The sequence below is a fragment of the Procambarus clarkii genome, chromosome 60, assembly GCF_040958095.1.
Source record: "Procambarus clarkii isolate CNS0578487 chromosome 60, FALCON_Pclarkii_2.0, whole genome shotgun sequence".
NCBI classification, from domain to species: domain Eukaryota; kingdom Metazoa; phylum Arthropoda; class Malacostraca; order Decapoda; family Cambaridae; genus Procambarus; species Procambarus clarkii.
In genome coordinates this window covers 14,056,202-14,074,443 of record NC_091209.1, presented here as the reverse complement: position 1 = coordinate 14,074,443, position 18,242 = coordinate 14,056,202, and the positions used below count along the sequence as shown (strand labels likewise).

The 18,242-nt window shown below is 40.6% G+C and overlaps 1 protein-coding gene and 1 long non-coding RNA gene across 4 annotated transcripts in view; both read right to left on the bottom strand.

Moving 5' to 3' along the window:
* Positions 1 to 2,156: 2,156 nt before the first annotated feature.
* On the bottom strand, positions 2,157 to 6,762 carry LOC138353971 (uncharacterized). Of its 2 annotated transcripts, none has more exons than XR_011223348.1 (7): positions 6,739 to 6,762; positions 5,055 to 5,124; positions 4,167 to 4,540; positions 3,872 to 4,008; positions 3,649 to 3,735; positions 3,279 to 3,443; positions 2,157 to 2,700 (listed from the first exon to the last, which is right to left on the bottom strand). It is a non-coding gene; the product is annotated as an uncharacterized lncRNA (long non-coding RNA). The 2 variants fall into 2 exon arrangements; XR_011223347.1 differs by lacking the exon at positions 6,739 to 6,762 and adding an exon at positions 5,897 to 5,970.
* An 8,334-nt stretch (positions 6,763 to 15,096) lies between these two features.
* LOC123766841 (rapamycin-insensitive companion of Tor) overlaps positions 15,097 to 18,242 on the bottom strand; it is a 52,318-nt gene continuing 49,172 nt past the window's right edge. For both annotated transcript variants that reach the window (XM_045756239.2, XM_045756238.2), the window contains exons 27-28: positions 17,969 to 18,117; positions 15,097 to 17,158 (exon numbers count right to left, since the gene is read on the bottom strand). In XM_045756239.2, the coding sequence (XP_045612195.2) occupies positions 16,979 to 17,158; positions 17,969 to 18,117 (329 nt within the window). In that variant the 3' untranslated portion in view covers positions 15,097 to 16,978. The remainder of the gene's footprint in view (positions 17,159 to 17,968; positions 18,118 to 18,242) is intronic.

The window sequence follows — 18,242 nt, the reverse complement described above, 5'->3', positions numbered from 1 at the left end:
AATAACCCCAAAAGCTCCGCAGAATCCTTGTGTTCAAGGGGACGACCATAAAGTGACAGAAGGACGAAGAACGACCCGCTTCCGAGTAAAAGTCATGGCACAAGTCTTGGTAGTAGAGAACTTGAAGCCATGATTGGTGGGCCAAGATGACACGGCATCAATCGCAAGTTGAAGCAGCCGTTAAAGGAGAGGCGAATCATCACCCCCGACAGCAAAAAGTAAGATCGTCAACATAAGAGCGGAGATGATGACACGGGAGGAAAGAAGACCATTGAGAGCAACCAGAAAATGAGTAGTACTCAGAACACTACCTTGGGGCACACCTTCATACTGCCGAAAAGAGGCAGAGAGAGTGGTACCAAGTCTGACTCGAAAGGTACAAGAGAAAGCTTTGAAGGAAGAGAGGGAGATTACCATGAAGGCCAAAAGAACGAAGTTGGGACAGAATATGGTATCTCCAAGTCGTGTCATAAGTCTTTTCCAGGTCAAAAAAGGACAGCAACAACGGAGGTCTTCGCAGCAAAAGCAGTACGAATATAGACCAAGTTCACCAGGACATCAGTTGTGCTGTGGCACTTGCAAAAACCAAATTGAGAAGGAGAGAGGTGGTGATGGTGTTCCAAAAACCACATCAGACGGACACTGACCATACGCTCAGACAGCTGGCAAAAACTCGTGAGAGCAATAGGGCGGAAGTCCTTAGGGGACGTACCGAGAGACCCCTGGTTTCCGAATATGGAGTACAATGACATCGAGCCAGTCCTCAGGGACGGACGACGACTCCCAGATCTGGTTATACAGATTCAGTAAATACCGAGACGTGCACGGAGGGAGATGGCGAAGCACCTCAATGAACGTCATCCGAGCCCGCTACTGTAGATCCGCAGAAGGCCAGGGCAGACTGAAGTTCAGAGAGAGAAAGGATCGTTATAAGGAAGACTGAGATATGAGTGGAAATCTAAAGGATAAGATTCAAGAACAGGCTTACGAAGAAGGAAGAATTTAGGAAGATGAGAACCAGAGCTAACAGAAGAAAAGTGGGAACCCAGTTCGGTCGCGACCGTCACTGGGTCCGCCACAAGAGTACCACGGAGGTGGAGAACCAGCGAGACATCTGAAATGAACTTACCCGCAATCTTGCGGATCTTCTTCCAGATCTGCAGCAAAGGAGTATCGGACGTAATGGTGGAAACGTAAGATTTCCAACTCTCACTCTTAGCTGTACGGATGGTCCTACGGGCCAACGCACTAGCCTTCCGAAACAAAATAAAAGAATCAGCCGTCTGCCGGCGACGGTGTTTCTTCCAGGCTGCACGCTTACAGCGGACAGCCCGAGCACAGTCCGCATTCCACCAGGTAACGCACTTACGTGTGCCCCGGGAGGAAGGGCGAGGAATAGAGCAGAGGGCAGCGTCGAAGACAGTGTAAAAAAAGGAGGGCGCGAGGAAGAGACAGAGGTCAGACACACTAGCACGGAGGGTGAATAGGCTCCAGTCAGCCTTGGCAAACTGCCACCTAGGGAAGGAGAGGGGAGGGTGGAAGGAGAAAAAGGAAACGAGGATGGGGGAAATGATCACTTATGGAGGTCATCAAGAACCTGCCACGTGAAATCTAAGGGACGACGAGCAAAGAAATATCAAGACATGAAAGGGTGCGAAGTTCGAGAGTCCACATGAGTGGGTTCACCAGAATTCAGAAGAGATAGAGAAGGGAGGACGAACGGTCGGCAGGAAATGACAATTAGTAAGGAGGAAGGAGGGGGGGGGGGAGGAAAAACGAAACAAGGAAAAGGAAGAGTTCTGGCCAAAATTGGTAAAGACAGCAGCCGGAGAATAAGGCCTCAAAAGGACAGGACTGACCCATGGAGCATCACACTCCGGCAGCCGCCCACCAAGTCCCCTCACGGGGGCAACGAGCCAGAAAGGGAGGGGGGTATGTGTAAATGATGGTATACATGTAACATTAACAATCGTCCAGCTAGCTTCAAATGATTGTCACTTAACTAAATGAACTCTGGGGTTCACTTCCTGCACCCATTATGTGCCTCTAACCCTTTCCACCACCGCCCACGGGATGGGTATGGGGTGCATAAGGCAAGATCAGACCCGTTTGTCACGTGACTTATGAGCTATCAACTAATTGGTAGATTTAGACGCTTTGAAGATTAAGAATCTTTATATTCTTTGATACAAGTCCAGATGGATACACCTATGACATCAATAGAAATAGTTTGAGTAACTAGAGTTCATATTCATTGTTCTACTGCCTCGTATTTATCCAAGACTGAATTCTAAAATGGACACGCAAACTCAAAATTGAGTGGCAGAGGCGTCTGACAGCTTTCTTCCCAAAGATCAACGGTACTGTTAATGTTTCTAGCTCCTACACGAAACCATGTCAGATGCAAAACTTTTAGCCCAAGATAAGCTAGTAGAACAAGATATCTTTGAAGAAAGACAAAGGTTGCTGGGATTAAAGGAGTCTGCAATAATGGACCAACGCAGGAGACCAGCGGGAGTGTTCACGAGTCTCTCCCCATTCAGGTGGCAGCCCAAGCGTCCGTACTCTTACTCCACCAGGGTGTCCCAACACAAGGCTCACGGCTCGTCAGTGGGCGGCCACACACAAGAACGTTACAGTCTTCTGCAGTTCACGAAGTTCACGTTACTCAGGTTGACGTGGCCGACTCTCGCATCTTTGCTATTTTTAAAGTAGAAATTCACCAAATAAAAAAGATATCCATCAATGCAAGTATCAGTTCACAATTAAAACTGACGGAACAAGCTCAACAACATGCGTGCATCACTTGTTCCACATCTTAATAAATTTCATAGAAACTTCAAAAGGGATACACTTTCGTTACTTTAACATTTGTTATTTCATGCAAAACTAAGTTTCTTCCAGATACTAGCTCACTGACAAAAACCAAACAGGACAAAAGTCCTTCATCGTAGATACCTAACGCGGTCACTGAACGAGGCCCAAAATAGTGCCACAACCAGGTTTTACAAGTAACCCATTTACACTCCTGTCTTGTGGAAAAGGGAGTGGGGGGGGGGGTACTTTGTATATGAACCACCATATGTGCATTCGTTCTAATGTCTTGGGACAAGTCTTTAATAATTTCTTTAACGAGTTTAAGGATTAATTTTTTCCTAAAACTAAAATTACCGTAACTTAAGGTATTTGGTGGCAAGTTGTATAGACAAAGCTTCAAAAGACCTGGGTAAGGTATTCAAGAAAGTTATGTGCTATAATAAATTTTATTACAACTTTACCTTTCAATAAACTATGCCATTTTCTGGCAAAAATATATACCAAAGGCTGGTCCCACAGGTGACAGACCGACATGCTGGCAATGTCCTGCCACTTTATGCCTTCGTTATAAATGTTCTTCAGTACCCCGAGACGGTCCTCTTGGCCTTCCCTGTTGTCACCCGAGCCTGGGGACGGGAGTAACATCAGAACTATTATATATTCCTTATAAGATTCAAGACATCTAAGTCAATATTACCTTTCACGGACCTCTTTACACCCGTTGAGCCCCTTACGAGTAACTTTCACTTAAGAAATCTACCAAACACCAAGTATGTTATGACAATTTGAGCTGTAATAACCAAGTAATAAAGTCAAACAAGCCATACAGACCCTCCAGTGAGACAGTTGGTGCAGGACAGTGTACCCAGATGCCCCTCGCCCCGCCCTCAGTCGCTTCTCCACATGAACTGGATCACACTTTAAAAATATTACGTCGTGTTACCACAATTCTTGGTCGTTAAGTAAATCTTAGTCCACCAAGATTACCATATTAAATGTTTAATGCACATTTCAATCTTTTATAACCATGTTAAACATTAACAAGTAAACTCACTTCTGACTGACGTGTTCCTTATCCTTGATATTAATTAGCTGGAACCCTGTGCCAAGACTAGCAGTAAGAGTTTGCTTGATCCCAGTTGTAGGTATTAGTATTTACGCACAGTTCTTACCAGCCGTTGTTTCATGCATCTGAAACCGTTTAGAATTAATTTAATCTAAATTTACTCAAAGGGGCACAACTAGAGCCATGTTTAGGCTTCAAACCTGCATCTTAGGTACTCTAAGCACATTACTCTTGATCTATGCGATTTAGAGTAACCAAATTAAAACCAGAATATTTTACTTACCAGGTATTCCACATGGAGTGTAGAGGTCCCTGTGGCCTTTAAGGCCGGGGGACAAGCTGGGGGTGAGGGGCGAAGGGAAGCTGGGGCACTTCAAGTGCAGGAAGGTGTTGGAAGGACAAGAGTGCCGCTTGAAGACAACTGTTGGACGTTATATAGAACTTAAACTAGTTTGAAACCGTTTAGTGTCTTGAGAGAACTAGAAACTTTCCCTGAAGAAGGAATTTTGGGAAAGGAGAGGCGAGACGAATACTGGTGCAGACAACTGGTTTTACTCAGGAGACGAAGACCACCACCACCAGGGAGCCGTCTGGGGCATTGTAGTCCCCTGAGACTACACTCCCACACCAGTATTTAAAGCAGAAGCATTCTGGATTCTGAAAAGTAATACCAATTTAAGACTAGTGCATTTACACTTAACCCTCCTGCTAAAATATGGTTAATAAGGCAATGTAAAAATTGAATTGAAAAATTCTACTATTTTTGTAATTACACAAAGTTAAATTAGTTATCTGTTACTACTTTCCTGGATACTAAAACCAGTGGTTAATCCTCTAAGCTAGGGGTTATAGATAATCTAAATATTATTTAGACAACTTTCGAATCAGGCTGAAAGTTTTTGAGGGGGAGGGGGGGGGCTAGTCAAGAAAAACTATAGAAGACCGATTAATGCTACACCTCTGTAGCAACATTGACTGCTAAGTAATTTAGTTAAGCTATTAAAGTAAAAAAGTAATCAACTGTCTGCATTTAACAGACTGTCAAGATTGGTCTAAGTAACGAATACAGTAAACGTGTATGGCTGTATTGTATATTAGTAAACTACAATTTTGAACTGCTAAAGCAATCGTGTTGGGAAGTGTCCAAGAGAAAAGTCTGAATTTTACTTACGGGTCGTTTGTCCGGCTTGTGACTGCCTTGTGTATACCTCCGAGGCGCTGACAACTGCAACACTACGAACCTGTAGTTAACTATCGTTTAGGTCCAATGGTCAGGACCAAGTATTCCCGTAACTTGTTACATTAGAGCTATTTACATTCTACACTTAAATCATGAATTATACAATCAACTGAAATGCTACTATATGGCAGTTTTACAATATATATTCAACAGGAAGTTACAAAATTAGCGTCCATGGTTATAAAACACTAAACACCATGGATAGGCATCCTGAAGATTAACAGAACAGTTCATGGCATAAAAAAATTAACTTTAACCATTACTAGAATTACATCTCTAGGTTGCTGAATTATAGTAGTCGTGTTAACTTTATATAGCTTGGAATTTATATATTTTTACAAGGGAGCAGGAGGGGGGGGGGGGAGGGAGACGCAACAAGGGAGCAGGGGGAGGGGGGGACGCAACAAGGGGGGGAGGGACGCAACAAGGGGGGGGGAGGGACGAAACAAGGGGGGGGGGACGCAACAAGGGGGGGGGAGGGACGAAACAAGGGGGGGGGGGACGCAACAAGGGAGCAAGGGAAAGGGGGGGGGGGACGCAACAAGGGAGCAAGGGAAAGGGGGGGGGGGACGCAACAAGGGAGCAAGGGAAAGGGGGGGGGACGCAACAAGGGAGCAAGGGAAAGGGGGGGGGGGACGCAACAAGGGAGCAAGGGAAAGGGGGGGGGGGGACGCAACAAGGGAGCAAGGGAAAGGGGGGGGGGACGCAACAAGGGAGCAAGGGAAAGGGGGGGGGGGGATCCGCCACATACAGCCAAACTCCAAGACACAAACCTAGGAACTGTATACCAAAAGTGAGGTAAAACCACACTGAAGTGAGGTTAGTCTCGTCGTCTCTTTTATAACCAGCAGCCAACCAAACCCGGCCGCTGATTGGTTGACATTTACCCTAAAACTCACCCCATTGGTTAACATTTTGCGCGCCTGAAGTGTCAATTATCACTGGCCAACAGCCACTCCTTCACTTCCCCAAATACGAACGAGTCTCTAAAGAACCAATAATGATCCCCAGCTTGAATGTTTGAAGTTGTTAATTTCAAATTCTAATTCACAAACCAAATACAACATTCTATTGTAAATGTTGCAACAGAACAACAGGTACAACAGAGCAACATTTGCAACAGAATCGGCAGTGAAGTAGTATTGGTCAGTCAGTCAAGAGCTGTTAATGGCCGCTCCACAACTACAATATACAGTATATACAATAACAGCCTAAGAAACCCACCAACCCAAAGTTCCTAACACAACACTGGATGATGTTGTAGAGAGTATATTTGGTCAATAATATACTCGCTCCAAACTCATGAGCTAAATTATATGAGTTTGTTAAGTCTACTTAATCCATTAATATCAATTCATTCCTTGTCCCTATTTAGTTAATACTCCTTCCAACCTAGTAGGTGAGGAATGGTCCGATTTTAAAAGCAATTAAGAAGTCAGTAATTATCTTTTGTGTGGCTTAATCTTCATCAATCAGCATTACGGGCTCATTACAGCCCGTGCTACATTGACATTTCGTTCTGAGTAGCTAAATATAAAACAACGAGTAATCATCAGTATAATTCCAACAGTGGTTCAGTTAACTTCAGTACAGACGCTTGAGAGTTACGGCACACCTTCAACCTCCAGAATGTAGCACTTGACGTGAACAGTTCCAACCGACCCCAAGACGCTTCAGCTTCGACAGAGAGCAGACTCCGGCCGCCTCCAGCTTCCACACTCTCGACCCACATCGAGCTCAGCGACTCCGGCCTCGCTCAGCTCTCTGCTCCAGGCTTCGTCTCAATGTCTACGACACTGCCAACAACCAACTGCTGTAACCAAGACTATTAAATAATTATCAAAACCACTAAATTCCCTGTATCTAATCTACCAAACTACGTAATATAATCGTACGTTACAATGTTAAACATTTGCTTTCAATTGACTTAGGATATTGCTCGTTAATGACAAGTGATTCTAACTTACTGAAATGTGTGAACATTTATGCTTTATAATAACTATCAACGTTCAGGATGACATTGTTCAGAATATTATTCAGCACAAGTGGCGTCCTCGACGATCACTTCGTGACGCCGGATGGGTTCTCGGCGCTCCTCTCGTCTTCAAAGCAAGACTTCCCGTCACCTTCCTCGCTCTTCCTGTCTCTTTCTCCCCAAGGTACTCCTCGAGCGCCTGGAGTATAAGTCTCAAGACGAGTCTTATAAGATGTTAGGTGGTTCCCAGCTCCGTCTACACGCCCTCTATAGCTTCAACCTCTTCAGTACTGCCTGTCAGAGCTGTATGTTTACCTTGAGACTTACAAGCTTAACGTAACTTACACCTCAGACGACCACAGCCAGTCAGGAAGGCAACAAAGACCGCCTCGGGGTACTAAAGAACATCTACAACGACGGGATAACAACACGACATTGCTTCTCACTACGTCAAGTTTGTCACGTGACACCAGCCTCTGATGTTGATGCCTCTCGTCGGTCTTGCCTCTCAAAGTCTTCCTACTTGGGAACCTGTACACTGAACATTGCTACCTTCAACACTGCCAATGTATCCTCAAGATGGATATAGGGTCCACAACTTGTCACTCGATGGGTATGGGGGTCCACTACCACCAGTAGGATGGGTATGGGTTCCACTACCACATGTAGCATATTTATGGGATCCACTACCAACTGTTGGAAGAGTATGGGTTTCACTACCGCCCACAGGATGGGTACGGGGTCCACTACTTCCCACCTGCGTGCGGTAGTGCACCTCATACCAATCCTGAGGATGGTAGTGGAGCCCATACCCATCCTATGAGCGGTTGTAGGCCCCCATACCCATCCTACAGGTGGTAACGGACCCCATACCCATCCTACAGGTGGTAACGGACCCCATACCCATCCTACAGGTGGTAACGGACCCCATACCCATCCTACAGGTGGTAACGGACCCCATACCCATCCTACAGGTGGTAACGGACCCCATACCCATCCTACAGGTGGTAACGGACCCCATACCCATCCTACAGGTGGTAACGGACCCCATACCCTTCCTGCGGCAGGTAATGAACCCCATACCAATCCAATGGGTGCTACCCAATCCCTCAATATATGTATAAATCCCTCAATATAAATAAATAAATAGTGAGCCCCATACCCATCCAATAGGTGAAAGTGTACCCCATAACTATCCTTTTGGTGGTAATGAACCTCACACATCGTGAGACTTGTTGTGGACCCTATATCCATCCTGTTTGCAGTAGTGTACCCCATAATATTCCAATGTCATACCGTTTTCTGTTGACGGTCCTTCAATCCATTCTCTTTCCTTTTCATAGCTACACTATTGTATATAATGTTTGGCGAATGAACCATTAGTATTTGTAATAACTTACTCACCGTAGCCCGTGCTACTTGTAACTTTTTGTTCAGAGTAGCTCAATCCAAAACATTAAAATCATTCAAAATACTAAAATAAGGAGCCATAGGTGGTAGCTATGTATACCATAGGTAAACTATAAATCTTAATTAATAATTTTAATAATAATAATAATTATTATTATTATTTTTTAAGTTTTACCTCAAGTCAACTAGACTTTCTTTATTTTCTCGGAATATTGGTGCTCTGAGGATGCTCAAAGATAATCGGATATGGTAATCAATTCCCTCCTTACGAGCAAATTACAGTATTTAGCTAAATCTGGAGCAGTGTTCAGTCCCACAAGGTCTCCGTGCTGTCCTCTGTGTTCCACAAGTCCGAATTACTGACCATTCCCAGGCTCTGCACGAACTGTGTAATAAATGGATTGCTTTCGTAATTATAAATTAATATTTTTATCACATACTACCTAATACCTATTGCCTGTTTGAGGGTGGGGTACAGAGTACATGTGGTGGTACAGGGTACATAGAATTCATTGTCAGGGTACAGGAAGCCAGAGTATATTCATGCACGTTAGGCTTATATCGAAGTCAATAGGCCCAAGAATCTGTACACCAGTTGATTGACAGCTGAGAGGCTGGACCAAAGATCCAAAGCTCAACCCCCATAATCTGATCGCCAGTCCAGTTGATTTTGCTCCATGTCGGCAAATCTGCTCATGGTGGTGACGGGGTGGTGAAGCCCCCCCCCCCCCCCACACACACAAAGCGCTAATCAAGGTAATTGGACTTGTTCGGGAAGTCTCCAATGCATCTCGAAGTCATCTCGGCAAGATGACTACAAACTATGGTCGCATTAGTCCTGTTTTGGCCTGCCAGTACTTTAGGGAACCCCCACTACTGCTTCCAGCTCAGCACCGTCGATGATGCCTAAGGAATTATGCCTTCCCGAGTTGCCTATGGACTGACTGACTTGGGGGGGGGGGGGGGGTTTGGACGAATGAGTGCGAAATTGTGTATTCACCTATTTGTGCTTGCGGGGGTTGAGCTTTGGCTCTTTGGTCCTGCCTCTCAACTGTCAATCAACTGGTGTACAGGTTCCTGAGCCTACTGGACTCTATCATATCTACATTTGAAACTGTGTATGGAGTCAGCCTCCACCACATCACTGCCTAATGCATTCCATCTGTTAACTACTCTGACACTGAAAAAGTTCCTTCTTACATCCCTGTGGCTCATGTGGGTACTCAGTTTCCACCTGTGTGTGTGTGTGTGTGTGGGGGGGGGGGGGGGGGTGTATGTGAGGGGGGGACGGAAGGTCCACCAAATGGGGGACCAGTTGGTTGTTTATCATTTTTTTTTAATATTGGCTTCATGAGCGTGTGTTACTTTGCCACACTTCTTGCGGAGACTTGGTCTATTCTTCACTACAACTCCATTCCTGCCCACAGTTGTAAGACACCCCCACCCTTTCCCACAGTTGTAAAAGCCATCCCATTCCTTCCCACAGTTGTAAGAGCCAACCCTTCCTTCCCAGTTGTATAAGTCAACCCATTCCTTACTCAAAGGCTGTAGAGTTAAATTGGTTTAGTGGTTTTTAGTGTGTATGCTTTTAACCACCATCACCTTTACGAGTACCCCGGTAACCACCTTTGCCTCCCCGAGTTGTTTTTACAACTGCTTAACAACCTTAATAAATGCCTACATACACCAACCTTCCCCATCGCTCACTACCACCAATCTTTTAATTCCAAATACCAGAGGTCTTCAAGCCCTCTGGCTTGCTGTTCCCCAAACAATGAATTATTATTACTAAACCATGACACCATTTTAAGTCTATGTGCTCTGAGAAAAGGAGATGCCTCTCATATGTGGAGAGATGGCTTGGCTCTTACAACTGTGATAAGGGACAGGGTGGCTATCGCTCACAGGAAAAGGACTGGTTCCCTTAAACCCCATTCAAATCAACAAACGCCCAATAAAGTCTATGCACTAAAAACCCCATTCAAGTCTACAAATGTCTATGGTATTTGCATACGATGTCTCGGTCCCAAGACTGGCGGGGACGGTTCTGGTCCTAGTCTCTTCTACTTGCTGTAATCCAGTAATGGGAAGCCATCTTGGCAAAATAGCTTCAGGGAATTGTAAGGGCTCTACCAGAAAGATATTTCATCACATTCAATAGTAATAAATGACTTCCCCCCCCCCCCACATCCCCTTGATTAATGATTTTGTAGGGTTAATGTCTTTCTAGCAAATTACCATAATTATCAGTCTTCAAAAAAAATTAATGTAGGAAAGATATTAAATAAAATATAAAATAGATTGATGCTTGTATTTTTCACTGGATTTTTAGGACAGTCCCAACAAAATAAAAAATCTGAGAAATTTTAATGCTGAACTATCAAACACTAGAAAAACAGCTGCCAACATTACAAAAGAACAACGGATAAAATATATCAACCAGTACCTGAGGGATGAAGGTGCACACTTGTTCATTGGCAGAGCACATTTTGTATCATTGGAACATACGTCACTACTTCTCTTACAACTCTGTGTATGTATAATATACAGTATATATATATTAGTAACCTGTGCTTATTTTCAAAGTAAAAAGAAAATTCTAATGGGAGGCATATATTACTATGTAAATATTACTTTGGTCATAATATACTTGCTTAAGCATATGAGTACAATACTTGAATTATCATCAAATTAAAATACCATTGCCACTTTTCCCTCAAGTTAATATGGAAATATAACAATATGCCACTGACATTTCTATTGATTCAGGATCCATTTAACCAGTATCTCATCCATGACATTTAATGTCATGGAAAAAGGGTGTGGTTAATTCTGTGTACTATAAAACTAATTATGCATATCTTACAAAGTGGCAACAACAAATTATCAGCATTGTATGCAGTTTTAAGCCAAGTCTTTCTTGGAAATTTAGAACCTGGTTAAATAGGTCCTTAAGTTACTGGTATGAAGCCCGATACAAATGAAACAAGTTAGACATAAGAGATGAATAAAATTACATAAGGTCTTGCTGAACTTACAAAAAGCTTTACATTTGGTCAAGCATCAGGTACATTTGCTAACTACTTCTACCTGCACCATTAAGGCAGAACAATATAAATTAGTTGCCAAAAGTCAATCTAAATATAAGACAAGATGAGCAATAGAGTATTCAAGTCCTCATACTTGGGAATAATAATTAGATGCGAGAGTAGTATATACAGTAGTTATTGCCCATCTCGTAACATCTGAAGACTGAGTTTTACGACATAAACCTGTAAAAAGCGTCTACTGACAGTTCGTGGAACCTAACTCCCTGAACCCGAGGCAAATATTTAAAACACAGACAATTTTAAGTTGTCACTTGAGTTTACATAGTAAATTAAATGCCTTAAAGGCAATATTACCAAGTGATGCTACACCTTTCTATCATTTTCTCACTTATGTTACTAATACTGTGTATACTGTACAGTATTGTATATCAAAATGATAAATTTTACAGCAACGTTTAAATACTGTACATGCGATATCGAATCTTAAAGCTTTGGAAGAGCTGTGGGAAGAGAAAACTCTAAGCCTGCTAACGAAAGTCAGAAGTTATAGTCTCCTGTACCCATATTTCCCCTCTCTCCTGGGGAGGGGAAATGGGAATTCAAATTCACTCAGTCTTGTTTGTGACGATAATTTAACCCGTTACGTGTATTAGTTATTTGACAATTTCACTCTTTTTAATGTCCACAATCTTTACCTGTAAAAACTAAAAGTTATTATACCCTTTAAGAGCAGTTATTGTCATTCATTGATGCTCAGAGTAACGAGGCAATTGCTTTAAATCAACACGTGACACTGTCTTCGTTTTATACACATGCTAATATGGACCTAACAGTCCCTTACATGTGGATGTAATAGCGTTTACCTTTACACACATGGAAAAAATCTTGCTATTGTTTCATGGTTACTTTACTACATTAATTCGGTTATCATAAAAAATGTTTTCCTACGAATGTGGTTATTGTTATTACAAACAAATTGGTCATAATTACATAAAAATTACATTAATTTGGTTTTCTGAACTTGATATGGATTGTAATGAAGTACATCTAGTCACCCAATCATTTGAACACAATTAAGGAACTACAGAAAGCCTATTGGCCCATACGAGGCTGCTCCAATTTATATTGATACATATCATTCATATATAAAAGTACATATTCATACATATACATGTATATGTATATATGTATACACATTCATATGAATACATGTGCACATGCATATATGTCTACATGTTTGTATGCATGTGTACATATGCATACACATCCGATAATGACATCAGATGTCGATAGATGCCGCCAAAGAGAGCCCCCATTCAACCTTTTAAAGCCCTTCCATGAAATAAAAATGTACATATATTCAAGTTTTACATTTTGCATACAAATAAATAATTCTAAAAGAAAATTTTAACTTTTTTTTAATTTTTTGCACATAGGCGGGTATGTCCATAAATGAATACCTGCTCTTAAAGGGTTAATAATAACAAATGTGTGGATCAATTGCATTAAGGTGACCATGGCAAGCATCCCAGGTCTCTGCATAATTACTAAAATGAGTAAAGTGATTCAAGGTATTTTCACAAACCAAATGCTAAGCAATTCTATTTTCTGACTAAAAGTTCCTGTACAGAAATTCTGTAGAGGAACAGACTCTACCTATATTAGAGATTAACACAAATCTACCAAAGTTGTTGTGCCTAAACACACAATATTGTTTCAAAGTCATATTCTAATACACGTACAGGACACAACTGGCCGCTTTTCATGTTTACTTAGCAATAGATGGATCATACGGTACTAGCAAAGGATCATTGGACTAATGTAAATGTTTCATTTTCTTAAATTGCTTGGAATTAGGACCCGAGCCTAGTGCTGGAACAATGAGGTCAGTCAGGGATTAGTGTAATAGGATAGGAAATGGGGTATTGTAGTGTCTTACTACTTGTATAGGATGATATTGTTCTTCAGAATTTTAATTAATCGGAGTAGGTTAACCTCATTTAAATTGTATAAATTTATCCTTAAAAGGCACACGCCCCTCCTCACGTCTGCAAACCTTTGGAAATATACCTAGGGAGACTTAATTCTCATTCCAAATGTATATTTTCTTCAATTAATGCCCAGTATGTAAAACAATATATTTACACCTTATTTACATCAGGAAAATTAATTGAATATAGTCTTGTTTACATTAGCTCAAGGACCAATTATGTAGTATCGAGCATCGACTGTTAAAAGTGCTGCACAAATAGTAAATTAATTTTATTAACAGCTACAAATATGAAGCACAAGTGCATAATGTATCGTGCAAATAATGGCGTACTTGCACAAAATACCAATGCAAGGAGACTATTGTACCGGCTTCAGAATAATGTAAATGTAAAAAAAATTAAGCATTTACTAGAGGAAAGTTTCTAGTTTTCATTTTACATTTTTTGTATAACAAATTTGAGTGTAGTTAGTGTGCATTAGCTGATAATATGCAACAAGGCTCTCTGGTGAATTACTGTATAACTAATATTTTATAATCATTTTTTAAATTAAATAGATACAATTTAACCCTCACTCAAGTGACACCGTAAAATTTGTACCTACGAATGTCGTTCTTATTGCTGCAGTTAATCAGTCAAATTCCTTGTATGTAATAGCTTACTGAATACCACAAAAAAACTTAAAATTAAACAATGGCAACAGGATAGCTTTGGCTTGCCAGCAGACTTTGAATTCTATAAATAATTCTAATTTGACTATAATCTACTTCACTTTTAGTTGAAATATCAAGATGAATGATTTAGCAGCTCTGTCAAATTACCTTAGAACAAGGCACAAAACAGTCTAAACAGACATTCTTTGGTTTTTTGTCAATGTCAGGAGACACTTTTGTTCATAGTGTGTCATAGATTGAGCAAATAATTTTTTTTTAATATATTAGTTATATGTATTCTGTACAATCATTTATTACTTTCTCTTTGTGATCAAATACTGTACAATATATTTACACAAAATATGGAACTTGCAGGTTAAGAATTTTGCTCAATTTATAACTGGAAATGCCAACTCTGAGTCCACCTCCTCCTCTGCCTTAACATGTATTAGTTCCTCCTCTTGCTGGCAAACACTAACATCCAATTCTATATAGCCAACCTAACCTGCCTCGTCTCCTATTTTCCTCTCACCTCATTGTCTAGGCACTGAGTTTATCATGTATCAACTTTTTTTAGAACTTAAATGTTTATTTTTTCCCATGTTACAAATAATTAAGCCACAAATGTGTTTTGCCATACTTGCACATCAATATAGAGTATGGCAGAATTGTCTGTATTCTGAGCACAAGACATTTTGCCATTAATACAAGAAAAATGACTTGCTTGGGGCATTAATCCCCAGAGACCTCTTGTATATTTGCCAAGTAAATCATGATAGTAACTAAAAAAAAAAAATGCCATGCCTGGAAGGATATAAATTTTATATATTATAATATATATATATATATATATATATATATATATATATATATATATATATATATATATATATATATATATATATATATATATATATATAATTAATTGGTTGTGTATTACAAAATACTATTCAAAAGTTCCTACATATCATTCAGGATGGCAATACGAGAACAGAAAGACAAGACTAGCAATGTCAAAGTCAGATTCCCTGAAAATTGTATCAAGGAGTGTCAGACTTAAAAGAACAATGGGAAAGCAAAATTTCTGATCCTGAAAGTCAAAACATTATACAAGGTGGTGATATGACTGTAAGCAAGACACTGCAGTTCTGACAGTAAAGTACAACTCTGTTCCATAAAGTGTCCACAAGTAAATCTTGTGTAGTCAGTAGGTAAAAACCAAGCTAGAAATGTTTTAAACTTCCTGTTCCAGTGACAGAAAGATCACAGGAATAGGTTATATATAATAGTACATGATTTGTTGTTCAGAATAGCTAAGCATCTCTTTCCAACAGTTGGTGATTGCTTTATGAACGAGTGTGGTAGAAACATTAGTACAGAATTAATTTCCGGAAATATGGGATAGGCATAAACGGCCTCTTTAGCAGCAGCATCCACAAGATTGTTGGAGGCAACACCACAATGTGACTGGAAAACCAGCATGACTCAACTGTCTTCTATCTGCTCAAAATGAGCAAGAGCAACAGTGAACTACCATAACCAACATTGGCACATGAAAAGTAACTGTCCAAAATGGCATTTCAGGACAGTAGAAGTGTATAAGCATTCACCACAGGTTAGGGCTTTACAAAATTTAACAAGTGTGGGATTCCATGGGGGTAGGCACAATGAGAGAAAACCCATTGCAGACAAGCATAGAAAAAGAAGCCTACAAGACAGCAATCTTTGCACTAAAGAACAGAAAAAAAAAGGCAGGGCTTTCAAAGGGAGCTAGAAGTATGAGAGGCAGTTTTGTAGGGTCTATGCAAAGTATTGAAGAAAATGCAAGTGGATGTGGCCTTGTAATGATAAAACACCGCTTTATACATATAGTGAGTTGGGTTAAAGCAAACGTACCCCTGATCAGAGGCACAAGCGTGTATGATACAAAGCATCAAGATGACGAGTTGGGGTCAAGCAAACAAATGCACAGGCCACTCGTAGTCCAATGTAGACAGTGCTAGTGAAGAGTAAGTGGAGGAATGTTTGTACATGTATATCTACACCCCAGGAGGAATGTGATAAGACTGAGCAAGGTAAGGACCAACAACCACGACATGGTAGCTACCGTGGAGGGAAGGGAAGGGGGCAGGGGGTGAAGCCTGCAAAAATCTACTTGCTTCAATGAATAAGACCCAGGCTCCGGACTACAAAAAGCAGCATTCCTTTAAAACAGATGCTGTAATAGGATGGCTTCAAGCACAATATTAACAAAGGAAATAGCCGCTTATTACTGACAAATATACACATTATCAGGCCAAGTATTATTACAGGCAACTCAGTGCCTCACAGCTGGTGATAGTGGTCAAAACATCTGCCTTATCAAAAATACTGTCAAATCCTTGTCAGGCATTTAAAAGCAGTCTGAAAACAATTGGCACACTTTTGTAATTGAATACCTGAGCCACTGCCAGTTAGTGTGTACTTAAATTAATTTTTTCTCAAAGGGAACTAGAGATATCGGTGGTGGGACTAGGACATAACACACCAATATGAAATGCCACTTAACATATTTATTAATACTATGTAGCTACCACAATATTTATTGTGAATCATTTTGAGCAAACATGGACCTGAATAAACACATTAATTTTACTTTTATTTGTTCAAATATGCTTTTTGAAAGTGGCACTTCATAAGGATGTTGTTAGAGATCCTAAAAGGAACATGGATTTGTGCTTTCTAGATGACCAGAATAATACTAAATCACTAGTGTAACAATAAGTTACAAAAAACACTAGCAATCTTCTTCCTTGTCTGACTTATCAGACAAAGTAACCTCAGCAATGTCAGCCATGGTTGGCGCCTGCAGGCGGAAAGTGTGCATGGTAATTGGGCTCTCTTGAACAACAGGATTCACAGTTTCGCAGAGTCCCTCAAGCTGCGTATTCAGTAGACGGTTGGCCTCGGCATAAATCTGAAAATGATTAAAAACTAACCCAACTTCCTAGAGAATATTTAAACTAAATGGCATTAAGAACCTGCATTAGTGCCCATGCTAACTTACAATTAGAATCCATATACAAAAATAACCTTACACCACAAGCTTACTATAGTTAGGTTGAAGTACATAGCAAATATTTGTAAATGCTTTAACTATTGTAATGTGACAGAGAATATGAAAATAATGAAAACCATAGCTTTTGTACCATTATGCTTTAATCACAAAAACCTGAACTTGGCTTAGGGAGTGACTAAATGATAAACTAAGAAATCAGGCTTAGTGTGTGTACAATTTATATTAGTTAAAATATAAATATTTTCATTTACGGGTAAGACAGTTGCTCCTGAATCCTCCCTCATGTCCCTTCTTCTATGTGCTTTGGATTTATTTTGGGGTCAGATTAGAATATGGGACAGAGGGGGTATTGGCAAGGTATACATCTGTATTTAACATGTGTGAATTTTGTTACACCTCTCTGGGTATTTTGAGTTTTGTGACATCTCTTCCATTTTGTTTTATTTTCTTATGTGGGGATTGATCCCTGATTGCCAAATACCTCCCTGATTCTGAGCAGGCAAAATTCTGGTATTGCTTATAATAGGCAGATATGTTCGCAAGGGCCGCTACACAAGTAATGTTTCACCATGGAGTGCCAATGTCGAAGCTCTGGGTAGCCACTGAAGAAGCCCCCCAAATTATTACCCAGTATATATTTATTTTGATAAATTACAAGCTTCCTTACTCTATTATAACCAAATTCGGAGATACAAAATTCACTATTACCTCACTAAAGGTCAGATCCATGAAAAGTTCTTGAATAAAGCGACGAGCTGTTAAGCGGTAATTATAGCAGGCAAGTACTTGGCAAATCTCAGAGTAGAGGCAGAGGTCACGGAATGCATGAGGCCATCTCTGCTTGAGTGTTAGCAAACCTGAAAAATGGTGAATGTTATGCAACATGTTTGCAGAGATATTTGTATATGTTGTACAATTAAATTCCTGCAAATTAGTTTCCTGGATAATTAGTCAATTATAATGGCAAGTTACACAGATATAT